The sequence below is a fragment of the Nicotiana tabacum genome, chromosome 8, assembly GCF_000715075.1.
Source record: "Nicotiana tabacum cultivar K326 chromosome 8, ASM71507v2, whole genome shotgun sequence".
NCBI lineage: Eukaryota > Viridiplantae > Streptophyta > Magnoliopsida > Solanales > Solanaceae > Nicotiana > Nicotiana tabacum.
In genome coordinates, this window is record NC_134087.1 from 124,919,800 (window position 1) to 124,933,399 (window position 13,600).

General features: G+C 36.8%; 1 protein-coding gene and 1 non-coding gene across 3 annotated transcripts; one reads left to right on the forward strand and one right to left on the reverse strand.

The window, feature by feature from the left end:
• Positions 1-1,358: 1,358 nt before the first annotated feature.
• Positions 1,359-12,005, reverse strand: LOC107808470 (AP-1 complex subunit mu-2-like). 2 transcript variants are annotated; one of them, XM_075219618.1, is made up of 13 exons: positions 11,917-12,004; positions 11,718-11,856; positions 10,642-10,788; positions 10,503-10,565; positions 10,240-10,416; positions 10,045-10,148; positions 9,051-9,158; positions 8,767-8,863; positions 8,556-8,653; positions 8,155-8,296; positions 7,943-8,065; positions 7,239-7,396; positions 1,359-1,841 (listed from the first exon to the last, which is right to left on the reverse strand). In XM_075219618.1, exons 2-12 carry the CDS (start codon positions 11,844-11,846, stop codon positions 7,298-7,300), a joined length of 1,287 nt encoding a protein of 428 aa, XP_075075719.1. In that variant the 5' UTR covers positions 11,847-11,856; positions 11,917-12,004; the 3' UTR covers positions 1,359-1,841; positions 7,239-7,297. The 2 variants fall into 2 exon arrangements, with proteins under 2 accessions (XP_075075719.1, XP_075075720.1); XM_075219619.1 differs by lacking the exon at positions 1,359-1,841 and adding an exon at positions 7,504-7,734 and having other exon boundaries at positions 7,263-7,396; positions 11,718-12,005.
• Positions 1,404-1,507, forward strand: LOC142163732 (U6 spliceosomal RNA). Its single transcript, XR_012694663.1, has one exon. It is a non-coding gene; the product is annotated as a U6 spliceosomal RNA (small nuclear RNA).
• Positions 12,006-13,600: the final 1,595 nt, after the last annotated feature.

Genomic DNA, 13,600 nt, shown 5'->3' on the forward strand with positions numbered 1-13,600 from the left:
TGAACTTATAGAATCTTTATCAGTAGCATTGCTCTAGTTCAGTATAACCACTAATGCAAATACATCGTCAATTTGTTTGAACCTTTTTCACTCAGTTAAGGACCAAAGATGTCTTGTTTTGATCACGTAGGAAAGAGATATCGCAAACTAAAATGCAATGTAATTCCACACCACCATGTTTGATAGCCTAGTATACCATTACCAGAGACGGGGCTAAAATTTTGAGTTTATGGACTCTAGATTCTAGAAAACACAGTTTATTAGCTTTGAATTAATTATTTATGCATATTATCTGAATTTTTTAACCCAAATACATGGTCTAGGCCAAAACTACTGGGTTTTGCTGAATCCATAAGTCAAACTGTAGCTCTGGCCTGACCATCACTATGGCTGAGTTTAAAGTCTCCCAGAGCCAAAAGTAGTAATGTGATATAGCAAAAGCAAAACAAAAATGAAGGAGATAGCTAGATTTACAAGTGGTCATTCAAAAATAGCCACAGTTTCAAAAGTAATCGAAATTTAGCCACTTTTCATGTAAAGATAAATCTGAACAAAAATACTGTTCAAAATCCGAAAAAATACTCCAGCATAATATATTGGAGTTCCAGTATAATATATCGGTCCAGCATAATATATTGGAGTTTAGAGTACCGGTGCTCCAGTCTCCAGTATATTATATTGGAGCCATCAAAGTATACCGGTCCAACATAATATGCTGGAAGTTCATACACAGGTGCACCGAACTCCAGTATATTATGCTGGACCGGTCTCTGTTGCAGCAAAATAGTGACTATTTTTCAATGACTTGGCAAACGCTGACTATTTTTGAATGATCAGTCTAAAAACTGGCTAGACCGTGCTATTTCTCCGTGAGATTTTGGTGAAACACTTGACTGTTTTAAATCTTATTCCAATAAAATAGTTATAAACCTCAGGCCCCCTAAATTCTCTCAGGACCAAGTACTTGTGTATACAGTTCTATAAAAATTTTACGGAGTGATCTTTCTTATTAACATGTTCAACCCTCAAATACTACTAGAATCTTCCACTGGGTGTGTCCATATTTTAGAAGGTCATGTACATACACTCAATATCATCCAGCTCTTTCCTAAATCTTGTACAAAGTGAAAGCTTAGTGAACCATAAGATTCTTTTAAAGTTTTTTGGGGACCAAAAAAACACTAATGAGTTATTCCATTATTCGTGGATGTAATGACTTTATGTTTTATTGTTTACTTGCTCGGTAAGAGCGGATCTCCACGTATATGAGCTTGCAAAAAAAAGTTGGTACCAAACTCGAATAGAGGAGAAGAATAATGTATTAACAACAACATAAACTAGCTAATTATGATGAAGCCAATATAATACAAACAATTCGTAACACAATTAATTTGGGACTAATGATTAACTAATTATGGAACATGATAAAGTTGGAAAGATACAAAAAAGATTAGCATTGCGCATGCGCTGGAATGACATACAAAACAGAGAAATGTGGTAGGTCTCAATTCTAGGTTATAGAATTGAAACTTTCTGCCTCTCTCTCTCTCTTTACTAAATGATCAGCTTATGTGACTATTCAACATCTGACAATAGAGTTACAGAAAAATTCCTTAAGACGATCTTATTCTTTTTCTCTATTTTCGGGATAAGTTTCACGTGCTCTGCTTGCAATATCTTAAACCATTTTGGCAAAAATAACAGTAAAGAGCAAACATCACTGAACACATTGCTGTATTGCTCAAACCAAGTAGGAGGAAGGGAGGATCCACACAGCAGAGGCTGCATCACTGAAAATTTGGATTGTTGAATCATATCAACAAAAGAAACAGATATATATCCTGCCACCCAAATAAAAGATTGCTTGAAAGAATGTATATTGATAAAACCACAAAATAAAAAATAAAAAATAAAAAAGGATTTCCTTGTTGTTGGGAATAAACCCCTATTCACGGTAATAAAAGCGGTTAATAATGTAGCACCGAGATACGGTAATTAACAAGAATAAAAGAGTAAAATCGATACCAAGATTTTCACGTGGAAAAACCCTTTTAATAAGGGAAAAAACCACAGCCCCGAGAGGAACAACTAATATCACTATAGTAAGGGATTTTACACTTTGTAGGTCCGAGTAAAATACTCCAAAGACTACTACAACACTCAAAAGAAATAACCCTCTTTTGATATTCCCACCTCACTACAATATCACTCACTCTCTATTTTTCTCACACACTATTTTCTTATACCCTCTCTGTGAAACCTCACTCTTTCTTCCTCTCTTTGTTGGTGTAATTCAAATGGCTCAGAAGCTCTCTATTTATAGAGATTCTATACCCCTACAAATGTCATCAGTGACATCAAAAGAAAGGAAATTTTTTTTTTCCAAAGGATGACTTTTAAGCAATTCAAAAACAACGGTGGCTGCCATTTTAGAAAAAGCAGACAAAGGAAGAAAGTTGTCTTCCTTAATTTATGGGTTGGACCCCACAAATTTCCCTCTCTAGTCCCATTCACCTGAAGGAGGTAACACCGGATGTTCTAGTTTGAGTGTATGCCGACAAGTTCTTTGCATAACTCAAACTTGTCTCTTGGTACCACTTTGGTCAGCATATCCGAAGGATTCTCACTTGTATGGATCTTCTTTACCTGTATAGACCCATCCTCTATCCTTTCTCGAATCCAATGATATCTCACGTCGATATGCTTCGTCCTTGCATGATACATGGTATTTTTGCTCAGGTCTATTGCACTTTGACTGTCACAATAGACGACATACTCCTTCTGATGCAATCCAAGCTCTTGAAGGAACCGTTTGAGCCATACCATCTCTTTGCCAGCTTCAGTAGTGGCAATATACTCTGCTTCAGTTGTAGAGAGTGCGACACACTTCTGCAACCTCGACTGTCATGATATAGCTCCTCCTGAAAATGTAAAAAAATATCCAGTAGTGGATTTTCTATTATCAATGTCACTTGCCATATCAATATCTGTATAGCCCTTCAAGATTGGATGCGATACTCAAAAGCACAGACAATCTTCTGTGGTACCTCTTAGGTACCTGAGTATCCACTTGACTGCTTCCCAATGTTCCTTTCCAGGATTTTCAAGAAACCTGCTGACAACACCAACTGCGGGAGCAATATCAGGTCTAGTGCATACCATTGCATACATCAAGCTTCCGACTGCTGAAGAATAAGGAACTCTAGCCGTGTTCCCTTTCTCCTCCTCTGTTGTAGGACATATCTTTTTGCTCAACTTTAGATGACTAACAAGAGGTGTGCTGACTGGCTTAGCATTCTTCATGTTGAAGCGTTCTAGTACACGTTCAATATACTTCTCCTGAGATAGCCACAACTTTCTACTTGTTCTCTCTCGAACTATCTTCATCCCTAGAATTTGTTGTGCTGGGCCCAAGTCCTTCATATCAAATGACTTGGACAAATCTCTCTTCAACTTTGCGATCAGCCCCTTGTCTTTTCCTACAATTAACATGTCATCCACATACAACAACAATATAATAAAGTTATTCTCAGAAAATCTTTTGAAGTATACACATGGATCAGAATAAATCGTTAGGTATGTTTGACTTTTCATGAATGAGTCAAACTTCATGTACCACTGCCTTGGTGCCTGCTTCAATCCATAAAGACTCTTATTCAATTTGCACACCATGTGTTTCTTTCTAGCTACTTCAAATCCTTCTGGCTGCTCCATATAAATCTCCTCTTCTAAATCTCCATGAAGAAATGCAGTTTTCACATCCAACTGCTCCACTTCAAGATCTGGGCTAGCTGCTAAGCTTCAAAATTGTTCGAATAGAAGTCATTTTGACAACAGGTGAGAAAATTTTGTCAAAATCAATACCTTTCTTCTGTTCGAAGCCTTTAACCATCGATTGAGCTTTGTATCTGACCATCTTGCCATTTCCATCTTTCTTGAGTTTAAAGACCCATTTGCATTTGAGTGGTCTTTTACCCTTTGGAAGTTTAACCAGCTTGTACGTACCATTTTTCTGTAGAGATTCCATCTCTTCTCGCATGGCTTTCATCCACTAGTTCTTTTCTGGATGGGACAACACCTCCTTAAGACTTTCTGGCTCCCCCTCATCACTGATGATGAATACTCTGTGGAAGGGTACCTGCATGACTCTACCCTTGGCCTCTCTGATCTCCTCAGAGGTTGAGGTTGTTCTTCTTCCTGAGTGGGATGCTCTACTTCCTCGATACCTTCATCAAGTTGCTCCCCCTGCTCAATAACCTCACCAGGTTGCTCCCCCTGCTCGGCAACCTCGTCGGTCGTATTTTCTGCACTTGTGGGATTGTTAGAAGTAGAAGGAATAATAACAAGGTTAGGAATTGTACCATTCTTCGCCTTTTCTGACATATCAGCAGCATTTCCAACTTCACTTTATCGGAAGACTACATCTCTGCTTCTGATGACCTTCTTCTTTACAGGATCCCACAATCTGTACCCGAACTCTTCATCTCCATATCCGATAAATATGCAGGGAACAGATTTATCATCCATCTTTGTTCTCTGCTCTTTTGGTACATGTGCAAAAGCTCTGCAACCGAACACCTTCAGATGCGAGTAGGACACCTCCTTATTGGTCCAAACTCTCTTTGGGATGTCAAACACCAACGAAACTGATGGACTCCTATTGATTAGGTAACAGGCTGTCTGAACTGCTTCACCCCAGAATGACTTAGGCAGTTTAGCCATTCTGAGCATGCTTCTCACTTTCTCCACAATGGTGCGGTTCATTCTCTCGGCTACGCCATTGTGTTATGGGGTTCCAGGAACTGTCTTTTCATGTCTGATCCCATGACTTGAACAGTACTCTTCAAATTCCCTTAAAGTGTACTCACCTCCATTGTCACTTCAGAGACGCTTTAGCTTTCGACTCGTCTCCCTTTCTACTAGAGCATGAAACTTCTGGAAAACTTGAAACACCTAATCTTTTGTTTTCAAAATATAAACCCATAATTTTCGTGAAGCAACATCAATAAAAGTAACAAAATATTTGTTACCGCCCATTGATTCAATTTCCATTGGGCCACAAACATCAGAATATACTAAATCAAGTATATTCAATTTTCTTTCAGACGATGTCTGAAATGAGACTCTATGTTGCTTACCAAATAAACAGTAGTCACAAGGTTTTACTGTTGTACCTTTAGCATAAGAAATGAGTGATTTCTTGGCAAGAATATGCAATCCCTTTTTGCTCATATGACCCATTATTTTGTGCCACAAATCTACAGAAATCTCATCTTGTGCCGCGTTCAATTCACCTTGGCATATTTCTGCATTTGTCTTGTACAACGTGCCACGAGCAACTCCCTTTGCAATCACCAATGATCCCTTAGTGAGTCTCCACTTTTGATTTGCAAAATAGTTCTCGTATCCATCTCGGTCTAAAGTAATACCCGAGATCAAGTTCATCCGCAAATTAGGTACATGCCGCACATCCTTTAGAACCAATGTGCATCCGACATTTGTCTTGATACAAATATCACCAATCCCCGCAATCTTTGAGTAACTTGTGTTACCCATTCTTACTGTGCCGAAATCACTTGCTACATATCTGTAAAAAAGATCTTTTACCGGGGTGGCATAGTAAGATGTCGTTGTGTCAACCACCCATTCCGACTCTGGACCTGACAGGTGCATGCATTCCTCTTCCTCATTTATAAAGAGGACAACATTATCATTGTTTTGCACCATGGCGACTGTGTTGTCGTCATTCTTCTGGCCACTGGTTTCACTTTTGCCCTTCCTTGGATTTGGGCAATCTCTTTTGAAGTGACCTGGTTGATCACAGTTGTAGCAATTTCTAGCTCTTGATTTGGATCGGTTCTTTGACTTCCCACGAGCTCCGGATCTACCATAGTTGCTCGAACTCCTGATAACTCCTGCCTCTACCTTCTGTGACGAGAGCATGTCCTTGATTTTCAGGCTTCTTTCTCATCTTCTCATTGAGTAGAAGAGCCGATGTGACATCTTTCAACTCAATAGTAGTCTTACCATGCAGGATGGTTGTTGCCAAATTATCGTACGAAGATGACAACAAGTTCAATAGCAAGATGACTTTATCTTCTTCCTCGATTTTCACTCCGAGGTTGGCAAGCTGTGTGATTAGTCCGTTAAACACATTTAAATGTGACAAAAAATTCGTACCTTCACCCATGTGTAGGGCGTATAACTGCTTCTTCAGGTACAATTTATTTGTCAACGTTTTGGACATGTATAGGCTTTCCAACCTTGTCCAAATTCCACGTGCAGTGTTTTCATCAATGATGTTATTTACCACATCATCTGATAAGTGCAACCTGATTGCACTAGCAGCTCTTTCATCCAAGTCAGCCCAATCCTCAGCTTTCATTGTATCATGCTTTTTGGCATCAGCATCTAGTACCTTGTGTAATCCTTGTTGGATGAGCAGATCCCTCATCCTTCTTTGCAATGTTGAGAAACCGTTATCTCCGTTGAATTTTGCTACTTCGTACTTTACTCCGAGCATTTTTATTTTTCACCGAGTATAGTACTACCGACAGTGAATAGTATTTCAGTGAACGAGCAGAACCTGACTCTAATACCAGTTGTTGGGAATAAACCCCCACAGAAATAATATTCACGGTAATAAAAGCGGTTAATAATGTAGCACCGAGATATGGTAATTAACAAGAATAAAAGAGTAAAATCGATACTAAGATTTTTACGTGGAAAAACCCTTTTAATAAGGGAAAAAACCACGGCCCCGAGAGGAGCAACTGATATCACTATAGTGAGGAATTTTACACTTTGTAGGTCCGAGTAAAATACTCCAAAGACCATTACAACACTCAAAAGAAATAACCCTCTTTTGATATTCCCACCTCACTACAATATCACTCACTCTCTATTTTTCTCACAAACTATTTTCTTATACCTTGTTTGTGAAACCTCACTCTTTCTTCCTCTCTTTGTTGGTGTAATTCAAATGGCTCAGAAGCTCTCTATTTATAGAGATTCTAGAGCCCTACAAATGTCATCAGTGACATCAAAAGAAATGAATTTTTTTTTTCAAAGGATGACTTTTAAGCAATTCAAAAACAACGGTGGCTGTCATTTTAGAAAAAAGAAGACAAAGGAAGAAAGTTGTCTTCCTTAATTTATGTGCTGGACCCCACACTTGTAAGTTCATATTTTCTTCATCCAAGATAAATATATGAAGCAACACTAAGAATAGTTATTACCGTAATAGCTTAGATTTCACCAGTGCACATGTGCAGCGCGCCACAATGATGAGTCCTGCTCATACCAGCCTTAGTTCGTACTCACCAGCCATTGTTTTGTACCTCACCCATGGAAGAGCTTGATATCCGCTTTTTTCAATAATTTTGAGATAACGAACCTGCTCAAAACCAAAACTCTTACATTTATATAGTAGTTGGTATAATAAGTGCAGTGGTGTAGGAAAGCTCTATTAGTATTATGATTTAAAAAGGACCTCCGACATACCAACAAAAATTCTAATCTAGTCATATGCTGAATGGTCTTCAAAACCGATCATGATACAAAGGGTTTGGTTTCTTGAAACATTGTTTTCCATCATTTGCCAAGTCGAATATCTTGTTAACAGTTTAATATCTTTATCTACATGATGCCCTCATTGAATATAAAGATATTGTTTTTTGAATCTCTTGAGCAGCTTAGAGGCAGCCTTAACATGGATATGGCTTTGTCTAAGACCTGAACACAATTGGAACACAATATAAAATCTTGTTATTCTAGTATTTTATAATATACGGATGCTTTTCTGATTTGGCAGTTGAGGTCAGATCCAAACACAGGGATAAAGCAAATAAATCCTCTAGGGTGAATCATGAAACCCTAATTCAGGGCACAAGATCAAGGGGGAAAATGGAGCTTTAGCACCAGAATGTTAAGATAAAATTACCTGAATTCCTGAGACAGTAAAATATGGTATCTCAAACTTAACACGGATTGGAGCTTTTCTATCAGGAGGTGTATCTTCAGATATTACACTTGGAAGTCTAAACTCTGCCCTCAGCATATACTCCTGTTCATTAGTTAAGACTGATAAAGCAGTAGAAGATCTTCTCACAATCAATGGATAAAATACAGATGCATCAGTTGCTCAATCCCTACCTTATTACCAGGAAATGACTTGATTTTCCATACCACAGCATCTCTCTCAGGAGCATATGTAGCATATCCCATTGAAGTTCGTATATTGGGATTCATCGCATCAGATGGCACAGGCAACTCAATTTCCACATTCATAGCAGTGCTGCCACATGAAGTAGCTAGTTCAGTTCAAAGATTTCCACAACATCAATTTGCAGTGATAAAAGAATGACATCTTCATGTGTAGTTCTAGATGGCTGGTACGGTTTTTTATTTGCACAGATTTATTCACCAACTTGATAGAACTTAGAACTTGTCTAACGGAATGGATAGCTGGAATATAAATGAAGAGAGGAAACATTTGAAAAGATGTATTCTACAAGTTAAAATTTCCTATATGTGAGAAAAGAGAAAAATGCTACCTACGCTCCTTAAACTGGCTTCTGGCTTTGACAGACATCTCAACCCGGCTTCTTGAATGCCTTTCAACTTGAGCTTCTACCCAAATCAGTGGCTTCACCTGAATGCGTTACTAGTAATTTTATGCACTTTTCAGTTGCCTCAACTAATAAAAGAGGAACAATCATAGGCACGCTACAAAGAAAACATAGTAACAGAGAACATGAGTTAAACCTGAGTACTGAGTCTATATGTCATCAGATCAAATGAGCCATCAGGAGGTATAAAAGATATTGTGCGATCATTTTCAAAACGAGCCAAACGCACACACCTGAATATACGCACAAGTGGTTTACACCGAAGGAGTTTATTAGTCAAGAGCGAAGAAGCTTTTCTGGTGTACAGTAAGCTTGGCTCAAGAGGGTGGTGCGAGCAATTCATTTGCATAATTTTACAGCATATTGAGGAAGTAGTCACTTAGTAGACCAATAATTCAATTTTTACTAGAAAATGCTTACTGATGAAATTTGATATCATCCAAATCAATGGATTTGCCTTTGGTAGGCCGACCTTGAGCCTCCAATATTAATCTGTCATTAAGCCCAAGCTTGCACTCAGGCATGCCACTGCCATCGATAAAATACAATGTTTTATCAAAGCAAAAACAGATCATTGTAAGAGTATACATATCTTTTTGGCTTTCAGTAAGTAAATTTCCTGTATAAAACCATGGGGAACAAAAATAGTTTGCAGTAAGCTTCCTTAGTTGTGGCTAAGATAGATACAAAAGCATGAACTACATTACCGGTGTAAAGAGATTATAAGAAGAAAAACTTGAAGCTTATGCACCTATTTTCTAACAGCTTATCAGGTGAAGTTTCATGTAGTTGGTTACTTCTTTAATTATGCTTACCGTTCATTTCCTTCTCTTAATGAAAAATTGTAAATCTTTGATGAAGAATCCATTTCACTGAACATTGTGATATAGATCAAGTTATTTATTTCAGTCATATCTGAATAGTGAGACTAAAGCACCAACGTCAGATATCACTGGAGCCCTTCAACCATTGTAAACACTAAAATTGCAAATGTTGACGATACACTTATTTTGGCTTTTTGAAGGATATCCGCAAAATTAATACGACAAAAAATCAAAACTATGTCATGGGGACCATTCATTAGATCAAAAGCTTAACAGTGTGAGAGATCTTTTACAAGATCTGCGACCTGGTTGATCCAATCAAAGCAATATACGAAAAGGAATTCAAAAATGACAGTTTTTTCATTCTAGATACGTAGTTTATTATACTGGAAGGATTAATGTTCGTGTTTAAATAAAATCAAGGTATAAGGCAATGAGCAGAGCCTGTACGGTGATCAACAAGGAAGTGTAGAGATGAAATGAGATCAACTAGGACTACTCTCATCTGTGATTCGCCTGCTAAGTAGAGAAACAGAACAGAGAAACAAGTCTTAGGTATTTAAAAATAGCATCGTTGATAAACCAAGTACCTCAAATAAGCTCTCATTTTTAACGCCCCGTTAACTTCAGAACGTATTGACTGGCCGTTGCTGTTGACAAGGAGATTAACATGTTCGACCACATCCAAATATACCTGATTGAAGACAAAGAAAGTTTGATAGTTAAGCCAGAAGCTAAGCTAATAAGAGATGCATAGGGAACAAAAGGAAATAAAAAGGTCATACTTCATTATTCTTATAAAATACCCCCTCACTGCGCCACGAAACTGCATTTGTCACGGCCATTGGAGGGTGCTGGGTGACTTCCATTCTGTATGCATCCGTCTTGATAAACTCACTAAGAATCTTAGCTTCCGTATATTGAGGGTAACCAAAGTCCATCATTTCATCAAGCAATTCATACTGACATATTATCATTGAATGAAATCCATAAGTTATCTGCCATAATCTAAAACCTTATATTTTTAAAAGCTGTTCCTTAAACTCACCACAACGACAAAGTTATCTCGTAGAGACTCCTCTTCCAGTTCTTCAAAATAGTGCTTAAAGACCTCCAGAAGAAAATGCAGACAGTAAGAAAGCCCCTCACTTCAATCACTCATTAAACTAATTGGTTGGATCACTTACATCAACTACACGATGTAGAAAGAAAAGGAGGCTAGCAGCATTAGAATTCTGCCTCGATGCTGCCATCAGGTAAATGTTGTTGTGTTGTATAAACATGTAATTCACGCCATTTTCATAGCATACTGGTCCATGAGATTCTACGTCACCCTAATGTAAGCAGATTGAACAAAATAGCACAGTCCATTCACTTCCCCTTCTTGAAAAAGAATTAGTATGGAATTGGATTCCATTAGTAAACCAAAAATATGAAGCAGTCAATGTCACAAGAACAAATTCTTCGCTAATAAAACATGTCCTAAGATTTCCCCCTTTCTTTGTGCAAGGAGATTATTCTTCATTTGTACCTTCCCCGATAAAGCCATAAACTATGCGAACTACAGTTTCAGAGATCTCAATTTGACTCAAAGTCTCACTACTCACCCTGATGTCTATTATATATGTTGTGCATCATAACCACTTTATTCTCAGCTATTGGACCACAAAATCCCATCCTCATATGAATCACATTATTTGTCATTTCTTTTACCAAATCCATGTTCCGGCAACAGTAAAAGGGAAGAACTAATGATTAAGACAAACATATAAAAGACTTCTCATATACTTCATCAACTTATTGTACCTAAGAAACCAAGACGTATTATGCTTAAAGGAAGAGTAAGCTAATTCAATAAGAAGACAAAAGGAAAAACCAAAGCAAAGGGGGAAAAAGAAAAAGAAACAGTATGTAGTAAAATCACTCATTGGAGTCAGTTATATAACGACACAATGTGAACCAGTATTTAAAATTCCTGACACTCGATGGATTTCCAAAATAAAACAAGTTAATCTCAATTGAGACAATCTAATATTTAAAACTCGTCATCCCAGAATTAAGCTAATTACGACTAGTATATACTAATATCTCAATCATATCCTTAGCAATTCAGAAGTACTACACCAAATGCGGAAAATTCATAAAATTGAATCAGCTAGCTAGTAAGAATAGAGAGAAAAACAAACTGGAAAAGCACAATGTATACAATTGGAACAATAAAATTGAAACGATTGACATGATCATGCACAACGTAATCATATACCTCTTTCTCGAGGAGCTTAGAAAAGAATTTCTCGACTTGTTGAGCAGAAACATCGCCTCTATAGTCACGACTTATAAGGCATCTACCTTTCATATCAAGAAGAAACAGCGCCGAGGTGGCACCCGCCATTGATCTCCACCTAAAATATTACTACAGATATAAGTAATATTTGTACACAAAATTAGAATCATTAATTTACCTGTGGGTTAATTGTTCCCCAGATGTGTGAGAATGAAAGCATAGAGATCTCGTAATGCTGTTTCATACGTCTAACGACTAACCAGGTTTTGAGATGTAACCGGGCGCTAACGCACGTGTTTTAGACAAAGCCTATTGCCAAAGTCAGCTTATTTCAACAAGTATTTCTTATTTAAAAAAAAAAAAAGGTATTTTGGAGAATAGTAGTTCATGTTGGGCTAAATTATTTAAGAATTATTTTAGTTAGTAGTTTGTTTTTGGCAATAATTTTTAAAATAGGATTGTGAGGTGTCAAATTACGTAAAAAACACATCCATATAAGTTGACATATTTATCATTTGGCAAGGTGGATGACGAAAATTGGTTATTTACTTATTTTTGTTAATAAATTAATGCTGTAATTTCATATGATATGAGTATCATTTCAGAGATTTTTTTTAATAAATGGATAATTAAGCCTGCATATTATAATTTGTAATCTAGAAAACGATTGAGAATTTAGTTTATTTATGAAATAACATGTGTGGTTTCGTCTTGAAAGATTTAGTATATTTTGCTTTGAAACAATTGTTATTGAAGAAACACTTTTGATTATTTTTTATTTAAAAAAAAAACATTTGTTCATCAAAAAGAAAGAAACAATTTCTTTTTTCTCTTCTTCTAAACAAACAGTTCTTAATTTAGGTAGGATAATATGTAAACTATTTTCTTATGTGTATGTGGCCCAATAAGATTAGACCCATAATTAATATTTAATTAATGAGCAAATCTCATCCGTCCGATCGGTTACTTGATGGACGTACCGGATTAAGTGAGAACCTCTATAAATTGGTCCTCTCCCCACCCATTAGGGTTACCGGATTTTACTTTCTTTCTTCCATCATTAAAAGGCGACGGTAACATAAAGTTAGGGCAAGGGGCGAGAAACCAGTTTTTGAATTAACGCTTCACTTCAAGATAATGGATTCCGCTTCAGGTATGTTTTCTATGGCAATTATATGTAAGATTATCATGTTCAAGATCCTGGTATGAATTAAAGTTTATGCTTACATGTGGTATCATGAGCCTGGAATTTGAACTGATAATCTTCGCGGATGAATGCCTAGATGACTTATGCTTCGACGTGATTACATCTTTATTTGAATATGATTACAGTAGTAATCTAATGTTACATTTTGGAGGCTTAGATTTGTCTGATAAATGCCGTTTTGGATTCTGCCAAAATAAGAGACAATATTATGTTATTGTGTTTAAAGCATCTACACTAAAATAATTTTATAATGGAATCATGTGCAATTAAAATAAAGTAACGTTTAAGGAATTAAGGGATATTGGTGATAAAGCCATAGAGATGGCGTTCTTAGAAAGTTAACGTCGACGGCCTCCACTGTCTAATATTTTTGGCTATATATATTTGATGCTCTCTTAGGGTTACTAATTTTATGGTTTAGTTTTTAAAACAAATAAGTAACTATATCATCAACTTGAGCCAGAACATGCCAAATATGAAGATTAGGCTAATTACTTGAGTATGTAGGACCACTAATTTACAGATTTTGCATATATTGCAGTAACAGTATGTAAACACCACGTATTGATTGTTATTTGGTTCTTATACTGTGAAACAATTAATGTATGTGCTTAAATTTGTATAGTTTGTTAGTCGCTAAAGTGACCAAACTAGT

Bases quoted from the DNA above. Each gene is read 5' to 3' on its own strand.
- LOC107808470 (XM_075219618.1), bottom strand. From the start codon at position 11,846: ATGGCGGGTGCCACCTCGGCGCTGTTTCTTCTTGATATGAAAGGTAGA. The intron at 10,566-10,641 runs GTAAGTGATCCA...TTTCTTCTGGAG, and splicing joins TTCTACATCGTGTAGTTGAT to GTCTTTAAGCACTATTTTGA. The intron at 8,297-8,555 runs GTAGCATTTTTC...TTCATGTGGCAG, and splicing joins AGCCAGTTTAAGGAGCGTAG to CACTGCTATGAATGTGGAAA.